Source organism: Haplochromis burtoni, unplaced genomic scaffold (genome assembly GCF_018398535.1).
Source record: "Haplochromis burtoni strain Fernald_Lab_line unplaced genomic scaffold, NCSU_Asbu1 Contig_217, whole genome shotgun sequence".
NCBI classification, from domain to species: Eukaryota; Metazoa; Chordata; class Actinopteri; order Cichliformes; family Cichlidae; genus Haplochromis; species Haplochromis burtoni.
The window spans coordinates 217,356-231,973 of record NW_024582578.1 but is presented as its reverse complement, the minus strand read 5'-3'; the positions used below and the strand labels follow the sequence as shown (position 1 = coordinate 231,973).

The window sequence follows — 14,618 nt, the reverse complement described above, 5'->3', positions numbered from 1 at the left end:
GCCATGACAAAGCAGCCTTTCATACTTTATACCCCCACCCTCCCCCCCTTTGTCCTTGTCTGTGTATTTAAATTTAGCCGCTCCTGCCTGTACTTTTCCTCTCAGCAGACAGGACACACTGTTCCTGCGATGCTGTCTGTCTGCATTTTGTTCAAAGATGAACATTCCCAGCTAATTTCAATGATACGTCTTCCTGAATGGAATAACCTTTCCTGTAGCTCCCCCCTCAGGGTGCACCGTGCATTCTCAGCCATCATGAGCCTGTAGTTCCCTCCTCAGCCTCAAAGGGGGCACTAGCAGGCCTTCAGGTAAATTCTGTGCAGTGAAAAATGAACAATTAGTAGTGTTGTCAAAAACTAAAATTACATTTATAGTTAGTGAGGATTTCAGAACCACTACCCTCTGATCATCACATTTGAAAGCTGTCCCACTTAATCTGTAAATGTTGTTTTAACCAAGATGAAGTTTATTTTAATTTATTTTGCTTTTATTTCATTCTTGAAAGTAAAATGTGCTGTTCAAGGACAGCTGGTCAGGAAAGAACATCATTTAAGACAAGTTCCATAATTTCAGATATAAAGATTGTTTTCAAGAGGACTTTAGGACACACCTAAATGATCCCAGCATAGAATCAGACGAATGAACACACAATATTAATCAACTGAAAAATATCCGTATAACTTCACCACTTTAAAGATCTGAAATCAGGAGCTTTACAAAGAAAAACAGTTGTCTGTTTTCATACAGACAAGACCGGTAAGTTTCTGAATGGAAGGATCGCTCAACAAGTGGTTGAAGTTATTAAACGAGAACGCTGCAGCAGGTAACCTATGAGATGTTCTGGTTAAACTTTTTGCTTGACAGCAGCTCTGCGCTGGAGTCATGAAGAACTGCCTGACGCTGTTACCAAAGTCACATGAAGCTTTTTTAGAGCAGAAAAAAAAGTGTCGCTTCTTCTTCAGTAACAAAACACAAAACTTCATCTGCAGGATCAGAACGGCTACCCCGCTCCTCCACACGGCCCGGGGCCCACAAACGCCATGACGGCCAAGCCTGGAAACAACGCCATGCCGGGTAACCACGGTAACGCGTACATGACCAGTAAAGAGGCAGCAGCGAGGAAACAACAGCAACAACATCATCAGCAGCAGATCCTGGAGCAGCAGAAACAGCAGCAGTACATTCAGAGGCAGCAGCAGATTTTAGCCGAACAGGTAAGACTCATCTGCAGGTGATTCCAACATTTCCAACCTGCTTGAACGCTGAGAGGGTCAATTTATTCCGTTATTGTCATTGCACTGCTCACCTTCAGTGGCCACGTGATAATGAGTTACACCTCGCATCTGTCCTAAATCTGAAGCCCACACAGTAACCCTCTCCATGTGTCTGTGCAGGAGAAGCAGCGGCAGCGACACCTGACCCGACCTCCTCCACAGTACCAGGACCAGTCGGGAACAACGGCCAATCAGAACCCTTACCCACAGCAGCCGGCCAACCAGTTTACAGGTACGCCTACAGGAAGTGTTCACACAATGCATTTCTCAGGTCTCTCAGGCATGAATACCTCTGTGACAGAGCTGTAACTCTAAAAAACTGCCCACTGCTTCTTCACATGTGGAATGAGGTCATTACTGCCCCATTTGGTTGTTCAGGGAGAATACACAGAAGACAAAAAAGTGGTTATTTTTTTGAAAGAAAAAGGTGGAAAAAGATGAAACGCTCCTGAGCAGGATCACAGCCTTTCCTGGGACTTTTTTTTTTTATTACTTTGCTTTATTTATTTCATAATGAATGCTTTGTGATTCAGTTCAGAATCACAAAATCAAAGGCCACAAAATATAAGAAGAAGCAGACACCTTCCAATGCAGAATTATTAAGTACCAAAAAAGCACTTAAGTAATCATAACAGGAAGTAGGAGTTATTTGAATGTGTATTCTGCATCTTTTTGGTATGGGATTGGTATGGGATTGGTATGGGACTTTTTGGTTTGGTATCCTTCCTCATCCGCGGGAGGAAGGAGGATCAAAGTGCCGACACTTGGGTATAAGTTGTGCGTGTGCTTTGAAAGATCGGACCATGAAATGTTTTGAAAACATGCTTCTTTTTTTTTTCAAGAATAATTTCAAGGTTCAAAATGCAGAGTTGATCATTGACCAATGGGAAAATTCCAGTTAAAAAAAATCACAGAACAAACAAATTCGGCATCAAACATAAACCTTAACCAGGTAAAGACTGTAAGATTGCAGCTCGGGCGGCTGAAGCTTCCAATATGATAGAGTTTATGGAGACGCACAGCTCAGAGGTTTGTTCTGTTTTCCGGCCTTAGGATAAAGCCTGTTAAAAATGGTATGATCTGTTACTGCAGAAAGTCGTAGCACACAAAAGATTAAATATTAAAATGACATCTAAAACATTCAGGGAGCCAACAGAGAAGCCAGAATCAGGACCTTGTAAAACCAGCAGAGTTTTTATCAAAGTTCAGGATTTCGTGACCGTCTGGTCTCCAAAGTGACGAGTTTCCTCATGGAAATAAAAACACAGCCTGCGTTCTTACAGGTTTCACCTTCATTCATATTTAACATGAGACCACAGATTTATGGTGAATATCTTTAAAAATGTGTTTGTTCTAAAAGTTTCCGAGCGGCTGTGTTTTATACCTGGACAAGTGAAACCAGAGTGAGTTTGGTTTCTGTGGGTTCAGGCTGACTGTGTAAATGCCGCTCATTTGAATGGGAAATGAAAGTAGCTGAACAGATCAGCGGTTCAGCTCCAGCAGGGTTAGAGTTACGGGGACAAACAAAATCCTTTTTATGTTTTCTATTACGAGATCTCAGGGATTAAATGTGCGACTAAGGAGCTTCACTGGGGCGACCCACTTATGTGGCCCACTCTGGAAAAAAAGATTTTGATGCACGTTTTCCTGATTGTTGTTTTCTTCTGTTCTTCTGGTTTTGTTTAGCTTCCTCTCAGCCAATGGGCAGTGTCAGCTCCATGGGAGGCCCCGCCCCCGGGTCCCGTATGTTCCCTCAGAACCAGGGCATGATGAGCATGAACATGGGTCAGGGTGGTGGTCCAGCAGGTGGCGTAGCCCCGCCCCCGACAGTGAGTCAGGCTGACATTAGTCAGGGGGGTGGAGCCGGCGTGGATGTCCTCTACAACACCATGAGCATGCACCCCAACCACCTGGCCCAGCAACCCAGTCTGCAGCGCCAGACGTCTCTGAACACCACCATGAGCGCTCCGTACAGGCACAACCTCCTGCCTCAGCAGCAGCACCTGAAGACGCCGCCCAATGCAGCTATGTTGAAGCAGCCTCATGTGGCCGGAGCTGCCCGTCTCCCAGCCTCCATGCAGGGCAACATGGGGGGCGGCATGCCGGGCGGTCAGAGCACCGCCTGGCAGCAGCAGCTCGTCAACCAGCCGCCTTCCAGTAATGCAGGCCTGTCCTTCAGCGGCCCCCCCAATGCCTTCCACATGCCGCCGCAGCAGCAGCCTTGCATTCCCAAGATGCCATCCGGCTCCGCCCCCTTTGGCGGCAACCCAGGTGGACGTCCGATGGGTGGTCTGAATCCCGGACAACAAATGATGCAGACAAACATGGCAGCGCCCCAGCAGAGGGCACTGCCCAACCCCCAAAGACAGGGCCAGCCAATGACCAATCAGCAGCAGGGCCCCCAGAACCAGGCCGTACTCCCCAACCTGGCAGCGTTCGGACAGCCGCAAGGCAACGGTCGCCAGGGACTACAGTGTAACCAAGGATACCAGGTGAGCCAAACAGTGAGTCAGCAGCAGCATCAGGTGTCATTCGGATACAACGTGGCGTCGGGGAGTTTTCCCGCGGAGAGCGACCTGGTGGACTCGCTGCTGAAAGGACAGAATACGCAGGAGTGGATGGCCGACCTGGACGAACTGCTCGCCAACCACCACTAGTCTCACGCACGCACGCACATGAAGCCTGCAGAGTGAGCCGCCGACCACTTCCTGCTGCCACCACGTGTTAGCGTTAGTCGCAGAAGGCTGGCGACCGCGTCACGTTCTCATGCTGTCAGAGAGAAGCCTGTCAGCACCGCACACACACAGACTGGCCGTTGAATCATTGCAGCACGATGAAGAAACACAAAGTGTTCAGAGCTCCTGTAAGCGGCCACATTCCTGCTCGGAGGCTCTGCAATTCAGCTGAGTCAGCTGATCCGTGCAGCTGAGCTCCTCCGGGGTTTCCCACAGATCAGACTGAATTCACGGGTGGGAACACCACACTTTCTTCATTAGATCAATAAATATTTAAATAATAGAGTAAGAAAACCAGCTGCCTTTCCAGGAAGTTCCTCATCCCACTGTTCGGACTGCAGCTGGCTGTCCTCTTGCTCTGAAGCCGCGGTGACCTCGCTAAACCTGCTTCAGGTTCAAGGTGGAATGACCTCCCAGCTCACCGCAGCTTCAGAACATCTGCCCACATCAGCGGTGATCCGCAGGCATCCATATGAGATGAGTTGATGGAGTCTCTGGAAAGCAGCTGAGCGAGTCTGTGGGAAACACGACAGGAACGGCTGGGGCAGTGACTGACCTTTCAAAATAAGAGTGATGGGATAGTCCACTATGAAACTGATCGTATTGTCGTTTTGAGTGAAAATTGTCGTTAAACATCTCCACGCGGTCCTCGAAGGCTCCGTTCAGATAAGCAGATTAACGAAGCGCTCGGTGTTTAAAAACACTCCTGGTAGAAAAGTCCTCAAAAAAAAACATTTAAAAAAAATTACTGTTGCAGTCCTGACATCAGCTTCCATTCTGGACTTGGATGCACTATACAAATAAAACCAGTTTTAAAATGCAGATTGGGGTTTTTATGGAGTAAAAAAAAAAATGTGGACTTTTACATGAATATTAAGAATTGGTTCTCAAACGATTGCCACCTTCTTTTAAGCTGCTGTCGTCCCTGCAGGATGGCACTAATCAGCTTCTGTCCTCAAACTTTCTAAATTTATGGAATGAAATGAGCACACAGCAGGCGTGTTTGGGCCTAATCTGGGCTAACTTTGGCACAACAGACAGATGCTGATTTTCAGAGTCAGGTGTGGGCCAAACATTGGCTGCTGTGTGGTGTTCGACCTTTTATTGCACATTTGGAGGACATTACGTGATAAACATCAGAGCATATCTGCTAATGAACGGGACAAGAACTAACTGGCGCTTCGAGAGCAGCCAGCCGAGATTCAGGTCAAAGCCTGAAAAACCCACCACCTGATACTGGATCAGCTGTCTTTAAAGGAAATTAAATCAGAGCGTTGAAGCTCGGTTTAATTTTTCCCCGTATAAAGACTGAAAGTGTTTGATCCTTTGCCTGAAGGTTTCCTGATTGTTGTGAAGTAGCCTGAACTGATTAAACTGGTTTCTGAGACTTTCTGTTCTCTTCCACCAGGAGTGTAAATCTAAACACCTCCACACGAGTCAACACAAACAAACTGTGTGCACGCACAAAAACAGCAGTAAGATTACTACTGAACCCGCAGTCCTTGCCTTCGACCGCCACGTTAGCATTAAGTCACATTAAAGGACCATCCCTCTGTTTTTTTGTTTGTTTGTTTGGTTTTTTGTTTGGTTTTTTTTTTTAGGGGGGGGGGGTTCAGCTGGTTGTCTGTTTTGTTTTTTTTATTTTTAGGACTGAATCAACATGTGTTTGTTTCTGGTTTTACAGCTTGAGCTGGGTGATTTTCATACTGTAGGGAAATGATTTTTCTCCATAAACATTTAAATAACTTAACAATAGCGCATTCTTTGTTTAGGTAAATGAGATGCTGGTATATCGAGCCTTTTTTCCCCCTATGAAATGTCATGTGTTAAATTTGAGGCCAGCTGGTTATTGGAGGCTCACAGATATTCCAGCAGATTTCATAAATCGAGGGGAAAAAACAGAGAAATGGTCCTTTAAAAACATAACAAGCCGCCGGGAAATGAGCAGCAGGAATCGGAAAGTTTCTGTCGCGGAGTCCAGTACTTGAACCTCCAGGTGAATGCGCAGAGTCCAAACAAACAGGCGCACTGAACCGCGATGCGTTTAAGTCACTCATAATGTTATTCTGTGATTCAGCCTGGCGAGAACCTGCAGAGAAATCATCCATCACCTCCTCTAAAGCTGCGTTTCTGAGCGGAAAAACATGGAAAACACAGGAAACTTGTGCCCTTTAATGAGGACATTTTGCCCTGTGTGTGGTCTGACAGACAGTGGTCTGAAGGCTGATAGAGTAAAATGCCCTGCCAGTCTGAAGAATTTCAGTCCTTTTATTTAAGGCAGAATTCAAGTAAAAATAGTTTTCACCCTCGTCTTACACCTGCTTCATATGTACAAGAAAATTTGGCCTCGGGATTTAGATCCCACTGTTCTCACCTGGATGTGATTTAACATAGAAATATAAAGTAACTAAAAATAAAATCGAAACATTTCCATGTGACAGTTTGACGCTTTGTTTTAAGATAGAAATTTAATGTGAACTAAACATCCCTGCAGTCGTTGGGCTCGGTCAGGTTGCTCAGACTCCGTGCTGGGGACGCGGCGTTGGCGTTCCTGTCATTCAGAGACTTCAAACTGCGTCATCTGCGTTTGATGAATCTTCCGTTGTGTCCACACAGTTGTCACCGCTGGCGTTAATCAGAATGAACCATTCTGACGGTTCTCTGCAAGGTGGAACTCCGGCCGGGTCGCCACGTTGAAAGTGGAGCGGTGACCCGGTCGTCCTATCTACTGTACTGTTGTCCATGTTTGCGTGTCCTCGCGGCAGCGCTGTTCCTGTTTTTGTCGCCGATCGGTCGCTCGGGGATGGTTTCGTGTTTCCATTCAAATCGCTGCCAATCCCTGGGCCCGCCTTCGACTTCCAGCCTCGCTCGGTCTCCGTGGGTTTTCTGGGTTAAATGTTGTAAACAGGCTCTGTGTAAATGTCTATAAATATATTTTTTGTATGTATGCCTTTCCTAATGATCTGGAGAAGATAGATGTTATTTTTATATATTGCAGCGGATGTTTTGTAAGTATTTTATACTTTTGATATGGTTCTCTGTAAAACAAGAGTATTATGTAAATATAGTTCTTTAGAAAGCTGCTGCCTGTGTGTTTCTGTCTGTGTGAATTCTCTAGACCTGATTCAACACATTCACTAAATGAGACGACCTGAGTTTTCTGTGGAGGTTTTCCGTCCTCCATCATGGAAATGAAATGAAGCTCTTTCTAGTTCATGAAGCTGTTTCGCCTCTTGTTCAAGGTCACGTGGATCAAGGTGTGAGTGCGATCTCATGACTGTGTTATAGGTGGTTGTTAATGGTGTCATAGGCCACCACCTCGTCGCACTGCTCATCAGACCCAGCACCATCCTCAGTCACTGCGATGAGCAGTGACAAATGCTCGCACCTTCTCATACATTGCTGTGCAAAAGTCTTGAGTCAAGTCTTGGTCATTAGTTGCTTTTTCACTCATTTTCAGTCCAATCCTTGTACCTGACCATGTTCAGAGAAGTTTTTTGTTTTGTAAACTCTTTGAATTATTCAAGCATAAAAAGACTCCATACTCAAGGGTGAACCGGTGTTGTCTGCTCATAACAGACATCATAACAAATAATACATTTTAAATTGTATTTTTTAGGCTCCGTATTAGCTGCCTCTGATGTGACCCTAGTATACAAAGTTTTCTAGAGTCAGACTTTCAGCCCCCAGCCATGTCACGCATGCAGCACCTTGCAGTTAACAGGTTATGCTGCTGCAAACACTTTAATTTTCACTTTTTCATACCTCAGTTCAGCTGAGTTCACACTACAGCGTTACCTGTAGCAGCATGTTGGAAGCAATTTAACTGGATGACTTTGTTGTCAAACCACAGTTTTTAATATAAGACACCAGTTTTGGGGTGGACCCTTTAGTTATCGAATCTGAGGCAGAAGAGAGGAGCAGCTGCACACAGTGTTTCAGACTCTTAACTGTATAAAGCCAGTGGAATTTACTTTAAGCTGTTAAAGTATTACAGGCAGAAAGCAATCACACAGACACACAATCAGCAGGTACAATCAGCAGCCATCCTATTCAAGCCATGTTTACAGTGATATTAATCCTGTTAGCTGTTACTTTTCATTACAGTTAATGATTCAATTAATTGGGCAAAGCAGAAGCTACTTTAGAAGCTTTAGAAAAGTTTATAACTTTCTTCCTCTCACCTAAAGGTAAATCTAACAATAAAACAGAGTTTACAATCCAATAAATCGCTGATTTACATTCCTTTGTAACAATATTAAAACTAAACACGGGCTGCTGCTGGGTTATTGACAGGTAACATCCTCCTGACTTGCTCTCTGCAGCTCTGCTGTACTCTAAATAAACAATGAAGTCCAATTTGACCAGAACAGGAAGCTAATAAAGTACATCAACTCCTGGGCTTGTAACAGTCTCCTCTGAAAATGTGCTGTAAGGACAGATGATTCATCTACTGCAGACTTACAAGTATAAACAAACCTGAACCTTTCTGATTCAATCGCTTCTAGTGAGCGGTCTCTTGGAGGAAACAAAAACTGGTTATTATTAGAAAAGAGCCCGAGGGAACTGTCGGGAAACTACAGTCCTATCAGGCGTTTCCGTCTGGCCCCACAGGTTTACTCCCTCTCCCTGTTACCTGTGCTCGGGTAGTTGTTCTCGACAGAAAGTAGTGACGTTTTACTTTAGTGAACAGGTGAGTGTTGTTACATTACTGTTCAGGTTGTGGTTTACAAGAGAGGAGGGGGACTCATTTTGGGCTTAACTCCATGTTTGTGTTTCACATTTACACCTTCAAGCATCCACACTAGACTCAACATATTCATGTTCTCATCTATAAATGCTGTTTACTGACATCAGGTTTCTTATTTCTTTCCACACTGCCAGAATTATTTACACATCTTTAAGATTATGATTAGTTACTGCTCTTGATCTTTACCTTTTTAAGTCTTTCTGCCCCAGTCTTGCACAGGGTCAGCTCACAGCTTTCTCCTATTTGGAGGTGAACCGATTCATCAGGCTGACCTTGCCACAGTCTGTTCCCCCTGTCCAAATGATGGACAAACAGGTGAACAGCCAATCACCTGGCAGAGAGCATCAAACTGTCAGGTGGCACTTGTTACATACCCACCACAGGTATCTGTCTGAAGACTAGGGTTAAAATCATCTTGTACTAAATAACTAGGGCTGGGAAGCATAAACTCCGTGGCTGGTGTTTCACTGGTATATTAGTCTTGTGGGTTTGTGGCCTGACTGGACACATGGCTGGGCGAGTCTTGTGTGTAACTGTTGAATATATGAAAAGCAGGAGTTGCAAAGTTTATCTTAAATAGTGTTATGAAAATTTAGCTTGGTAGTTGGGTCTGGTAGCTCTGTAGACCATTAACTGCTGTGACTTGCTGTGAGCTTTGTAGCTACGTTCCCTCTTTGTTGGCGTCTTGGAAATTTTGGTTGATGTAGGCATTGTTGTTTTGGTATGTTACTGATGCTCATACTGCTTTAGTGAACAGGTGAGTGTCGTTACATTACTGTTCAGTTTGTGGGTTACAAGAGAGGGAGGGATTATTTTGGGCTTGACTCCATCTTTGTGTCTCAGATTTGCATCTTCGAGCATCCACAGCAGACTCAACATATTCATGTTCCCATCTATAAATGCAGACACTGTTTACTGACATCAGGTTTCTTATTTCATTCCACACTGCCATAATTATTTACACATCTTTAAGATTATGATTAGTTACTGCTCTTGATCTTTACCTTTTTAAGTCTTTCTGCCCCCCCCCCCCACACACACACACACACGGCTGTAAAAGGCTGACCCTGCCACAGTCGGTTCCCCGTGTCCAAATCATGGAGAAACAGTGTCCACCATTCTTGATTTTTAACTCAAACGCTTCTTATGACTTCTTAATTTTGGAGGTTTTAGCAGTTTTGATTCCCAGTTAGCTACACAATTGGAAGTAAAATGTCATCTCTGAACAGATGGCTATGGAAAATATTTTACAGTTCATCTTAAAAAGGGACAATGTCTCTTTTGTATCATTTACAAAAACAAAAACACCAACATTTGATTTTGTTACAGCCTTAACATTTCCCTTTTAACAGTTTAAATTAACTGTAGTCATTAGCTGCAGTAATAAGTATTTTCACAGGGCATTTGTTTTTTTCTACAGATGACCTGACCAACCTCTGTCACTAAAAAGAGAAAAAACAAAAAGACAAAAACAAAAAAGAAAACTCATGACACTGATGACAGCTGGGTAAACTTAAAACTGTTGTCAGGCGGTTACAAGAAATCCCTGGAAATTCAAGGCTGACCCTTTAAAAAAAACAAAAACAAAAACAAAAAACCCAAAACAAACAAAAGGAAAAAAAACAGATTCAGTGTGACAGGTGTGTCCGCGATGGTTCCACCAGCTCTGTGTGGAAAGCGTAGCTTTCTGCTGTTGGTACATCAAAGAGTAATGCCACAAATTGGCTGGAAGTAGGTGACAAGCAAGGAGTTTAAATAAAAGTTTAATTATTTCATATTTAAGTAAACATAACCTAACCAAGAAAAAGATGATCAAAAGGTTGATGTCAGGTGGAGTGGAAGAGCAGTTCATCTGGGCCAGTTTTTAATAGCCTGCAAGACACAAGTGACCTGCATTAGCTAACACTCGACCCCCCCCTCATAAAAATCAATATCACTTCCTGACGATACATCCTCCGGCTCTGATAATATAGACAGTAAACTGCTCAAAGTTGCAGCCAAGTTTGTGTCCCTTCCTATATGTCACATATTTAATAATCATTTGCATGAGCTTATATTCAGCATTGCAGTGACACCAGATGCAATATTCTACAATAACTTTAATATTTTTTGGGAACGCAGGCATCTGTTTAAAGCAAATGGATTTAATTTTAACAAGTCAGGGGTGAAACTGTTCACCTCCAACTTGTTTTATTCCATACGTCATCCATCTGTGCTTGGTGCCAAGGCTGAGATAAACGAGGAGTTATCTCATAAAGAGGAACAAACAGTACTCCAAGAACAGACAAAGCCCAGCAGAAACCTTGAGGAGGAGCTCCATCTGCCCCCACCCGGGAAGAGCCTCAGAAAGGAGAGACATCTGAGGCAAGAAGAGGGGTCCCTATTTGCCTCCAACTCTCTCAACAACACCAACGACCAGGACCAGGGACCACAACCTTCCCCAGTCCCCCAAACCCCTGACAGGCCATCACCCCTCCCTCCCCCTCCCTTTCTCCCTCCTCCCCACACCTGAAATTCACTGAGGAGATGATGGAGCGGGTCAATGCTGGGCTCAGATCTACCCCCCGTCCCAATCCCTTTTTGTCCCCCATAAACCCCCCACCAGAGCGGCCAAAGGTTCGCCATCGAGCCCCACCCTCAACAGAGCAATCGAAGTCACATTGCCCAGCCTCGCCCCCCTTAGTTCCTCCTTACCACCTTCATGCTCTGTCTCCGCAGTCTGATGTGTGGAGGGTCTGGGCTGCGAGGATTATGGCTGGAGGAGGAGGAGGGGTTGCTGTCTTATTTAATGAATCATTTCAATGTAAGCAGCTATCTCCTGGAAGTTTTCAGTCTTTTGAATATGTGGCTTTACAGCTGAAGGCCCCATCCAAAGTTGTGTTTCTTAATGTTTACAGGCCTCCCAAATACTGCACAGACTTTTTTAATGACCTCAGTGAACTGCTGTCTGTGATCTGTGTTGATTTCGACTGTGTAATTATTGTTGGGGATTTTAACATCCATGTGGACAACCCTCAGGACAAAGGGACTAAAGACCTGAGTAACACTCTGGGCAACTTTGGGCTGACTCAGCATGTAACAGAGGCCACACATAATAGAGGACACACTCTTGACCTACTGATCTCCAAGAGCCTGAGCATTTCAAACGGTTACTGTGTCTGATGTGGGCTTCTGATCATTACTGTGTTTTCTTTGAAAGTAAAATCTCAGCCCACACAAATATATCAACAACAGTGATCACAAAACGGTGTATAACTGAACACAGTAGTGCAATTCTTTAACCAGGTCTTCCCATTAACACCTGACCTGTCCAGAGGGTCAGTCAATGAGCTCGTCAATAGCTTCAATGCTAACATGTTAAATGTAATGGACACTATTGCTCCCATTAAGGTGAAGGTTATCTCTGGAAGGAAAAAGTCTCCATGGAGAAACTCCACACTGGTGAAAAATGAAAAAAGAGAGTGTAGGAAAGCTGAGCGCAGATGGAGAAAAACAAACCTCCAGGTTCATATGACATCTTATAAAGAGAAACTTCACAATTATAATTTACAACTGAGGAGTGCAAGAGGTCCTACTTCTCTGACATCATCACTAAAAACAGCCATAATGCTCGGGTCTTATTTTCTACAGTTGACAGGCTAACAAACCCTCCTGTGTCAGTGGCAGCTGAACTTCATTCAACCATGGCCTGCAATGACTTTGCCAAATTCTTCACAGAAAAAATCCAAAAGATTAGACAAGCAATTGGTACATCAACAGCAGATCCAGGATATGTACTGTGTCCACCGAAAAACTGTTTAAACACCATGAAACAGTTTCACCCTATTAACAGCAAAGACCTGGAGGACATCTTAGGTCAACTGAACTCCTCCTCCTGCTGTTTAGATGTCCTGCCAACAAGTTTTTTCAAAAAGGTCTCAAAGACTTTAGAGTCAGACCTGTTACAGATCGTCAACTTTTCTTTATTATCAGGTGTGTTTCCAGAACCACTAAAAACTGCTGTAATCAAACCTATACTGAAAAAGGACAATCTTGACAAGACACAAATGAACAACTACAGGCCGATCTCAAATCTCCCATTTTTAAGTAAGATCATTGAAAAAGCAGTTTCTCAACAGCTCAGTTACTTCTTAAAACAGAATAATTGCTACGATGCCTTCCAGTCAGGTTTTAGACAGAACCACAGCACTGAAACCGCTCTGACCAAAGTGTTTAATGACATATGTCTGAACACAGACAGTGGAAAAATGTCAGTCTAGTTTTACTGGATCTCAGTGCAGCATTTGATACAGTTGACCACAACATATTACTCAAACGACTGGAGAACTGGACAGGTCTTTCAGGAACTGTACTAAACTGGTTCAAAACATACTTAGAAAACAGGAAATACTTTGTATCAATAGGTAACTTCACATCTGAGCAGACAAGTATCACATGTGGAGTTCCCCAAGGTTCCATCTTGGGACCCCTATCTGACACAATATATATCACAATGTCACCAGGAGACCGAGGCCCTGTACAGGCTCTTGGTAAATGCATTGAGGAAATTAATGACTGGTTGTGCCACAATTTTCTCCAGCTAAACAAAAACAAAACTGAGGTAATAGTCTTTGGGCCAAAGAAAAACGATTACAGGTCACCAGAGAACTTCAATCTATACATCTAAAAACCACAAACCAGGCGAGAAATTTGGGTGTAGTGATGGATGCAGACCTAAACTTAGAAAAACACATTAAGACAATAACAAATCAGCTTACTATCACCTCAAGAATATTTCAAGGATAAAAGATCTGATGTCTCAACAGGACCTGGAAAAACTAGTCCATGCATTCATCTTTAGTAGGCTTGATTACTGTAACAGCATCTTTACAGGTCTACCTAAAAAATCAGTCAGACAACTACAGCTCATTCAGAACTCTGCTGCTCGAGTCCTCACTAAGACCAAAAAAGTGGACCACATCAGTCCAGCTCTGAGGTCTTTACACTGGCTGCCTGTCCGTCAGAGGATAGACTTTAAAGTTCTGATGCTGGTCTATAAAGCTCTGAATGGTTTAGGACCAAAATACATCAGTGACCTCCTGACCCAGTATGAACCTTCCAGATCCCTCAGGTCATCTGGATCCGGTCTTTTATCAGTTCCCAGAGTCAGAACCAGACACGGAGAAGCTGCATTCAGCTTTTATGCTCCTTATATCTGGAACAAACTCCCAGAAAGCCTCAGATCAGCTGAAACACTCAGTTTATTTAAATCCAGGTTGAAGACTCACCTGTTCTCAGCTGCATTTGAATAAAGCACCAAATCCACACTTTTAAGCTTAAATTTCAAAACTTACATTTAACTACTGATTTTATCTATTGTTCTGATTTTATCTGTTTTGATTTTATATACTGTTTTGTTTGTTTGTTTGTTAATTAGTTAGTTTGTTTGCTTGTTTTAATCAATTTTAAATCATGCTTTTTATTTGTTTTTGTTTCTAATGTCTCTGTAAAGCACTTTGAATCACCTTGTTGTTGAATTGTGCTATACAAATAAACTTGCCTTGCCTTCTAAATAAGGTTTTTTTTTTTTTTTTTTTTTTTAAATGACATCAGAAAACAGCAGTATGCGACATTACGTGATGGCAGAGCTTCAGTTCATCCTTTGTCATTTTTTTTTTTTTTTTTTTTTTTAAGAAATAGGACAGGGGGAATGAATGAGAGAAAGAGGGGGAGAGAAAGAAAGAAAACCAAAGGGGAGAAGAGACGGTGAGAAGGGGGGGAAAAAAAAAAAACAACAACTCCTGGGTCACCTGTATGGAGAAAAAAAAAAACAAAAAACAAACAAACAACAAAAAAAACAAACAGAGGAGACAGCAACAC

General features: G+C 43.4%; 1 protein-coding gene across 2 annotated transcripts in view; it reads left to right on the top strand.

Moving 5' to 3' along the window:
• The window catches only part of maml1 (mastermind-like transcriptional coactivator 1), an 18,372-nt gene extending 9,945 nt beyond the window's left edge, over positions 1–8,427 (top strand). For both annotated transcript variants that reach the window (XM_014338338.2, XM_005937047.3), the window contains exons 4-6: positions 990–1,214; positions 1,395–1,506; positions 2,961–8,427. In XM_014338338.2, coding sequence (XP_014193824.1) covers positions 990–1,214; positions 1,395–1,506; positions 2,961–3,931 — 1,308 coding nt within the window. In that variant the 3' untranslated portion in view covers positions 3,932–8,427. The remainder of the gene's footprint in view (positions 1–989; positions 1,215–1,394; positions 1,507–2,960) is intronic.
• Positions 8,428–14,618: the final 6,191 nt, after the last annotated feature.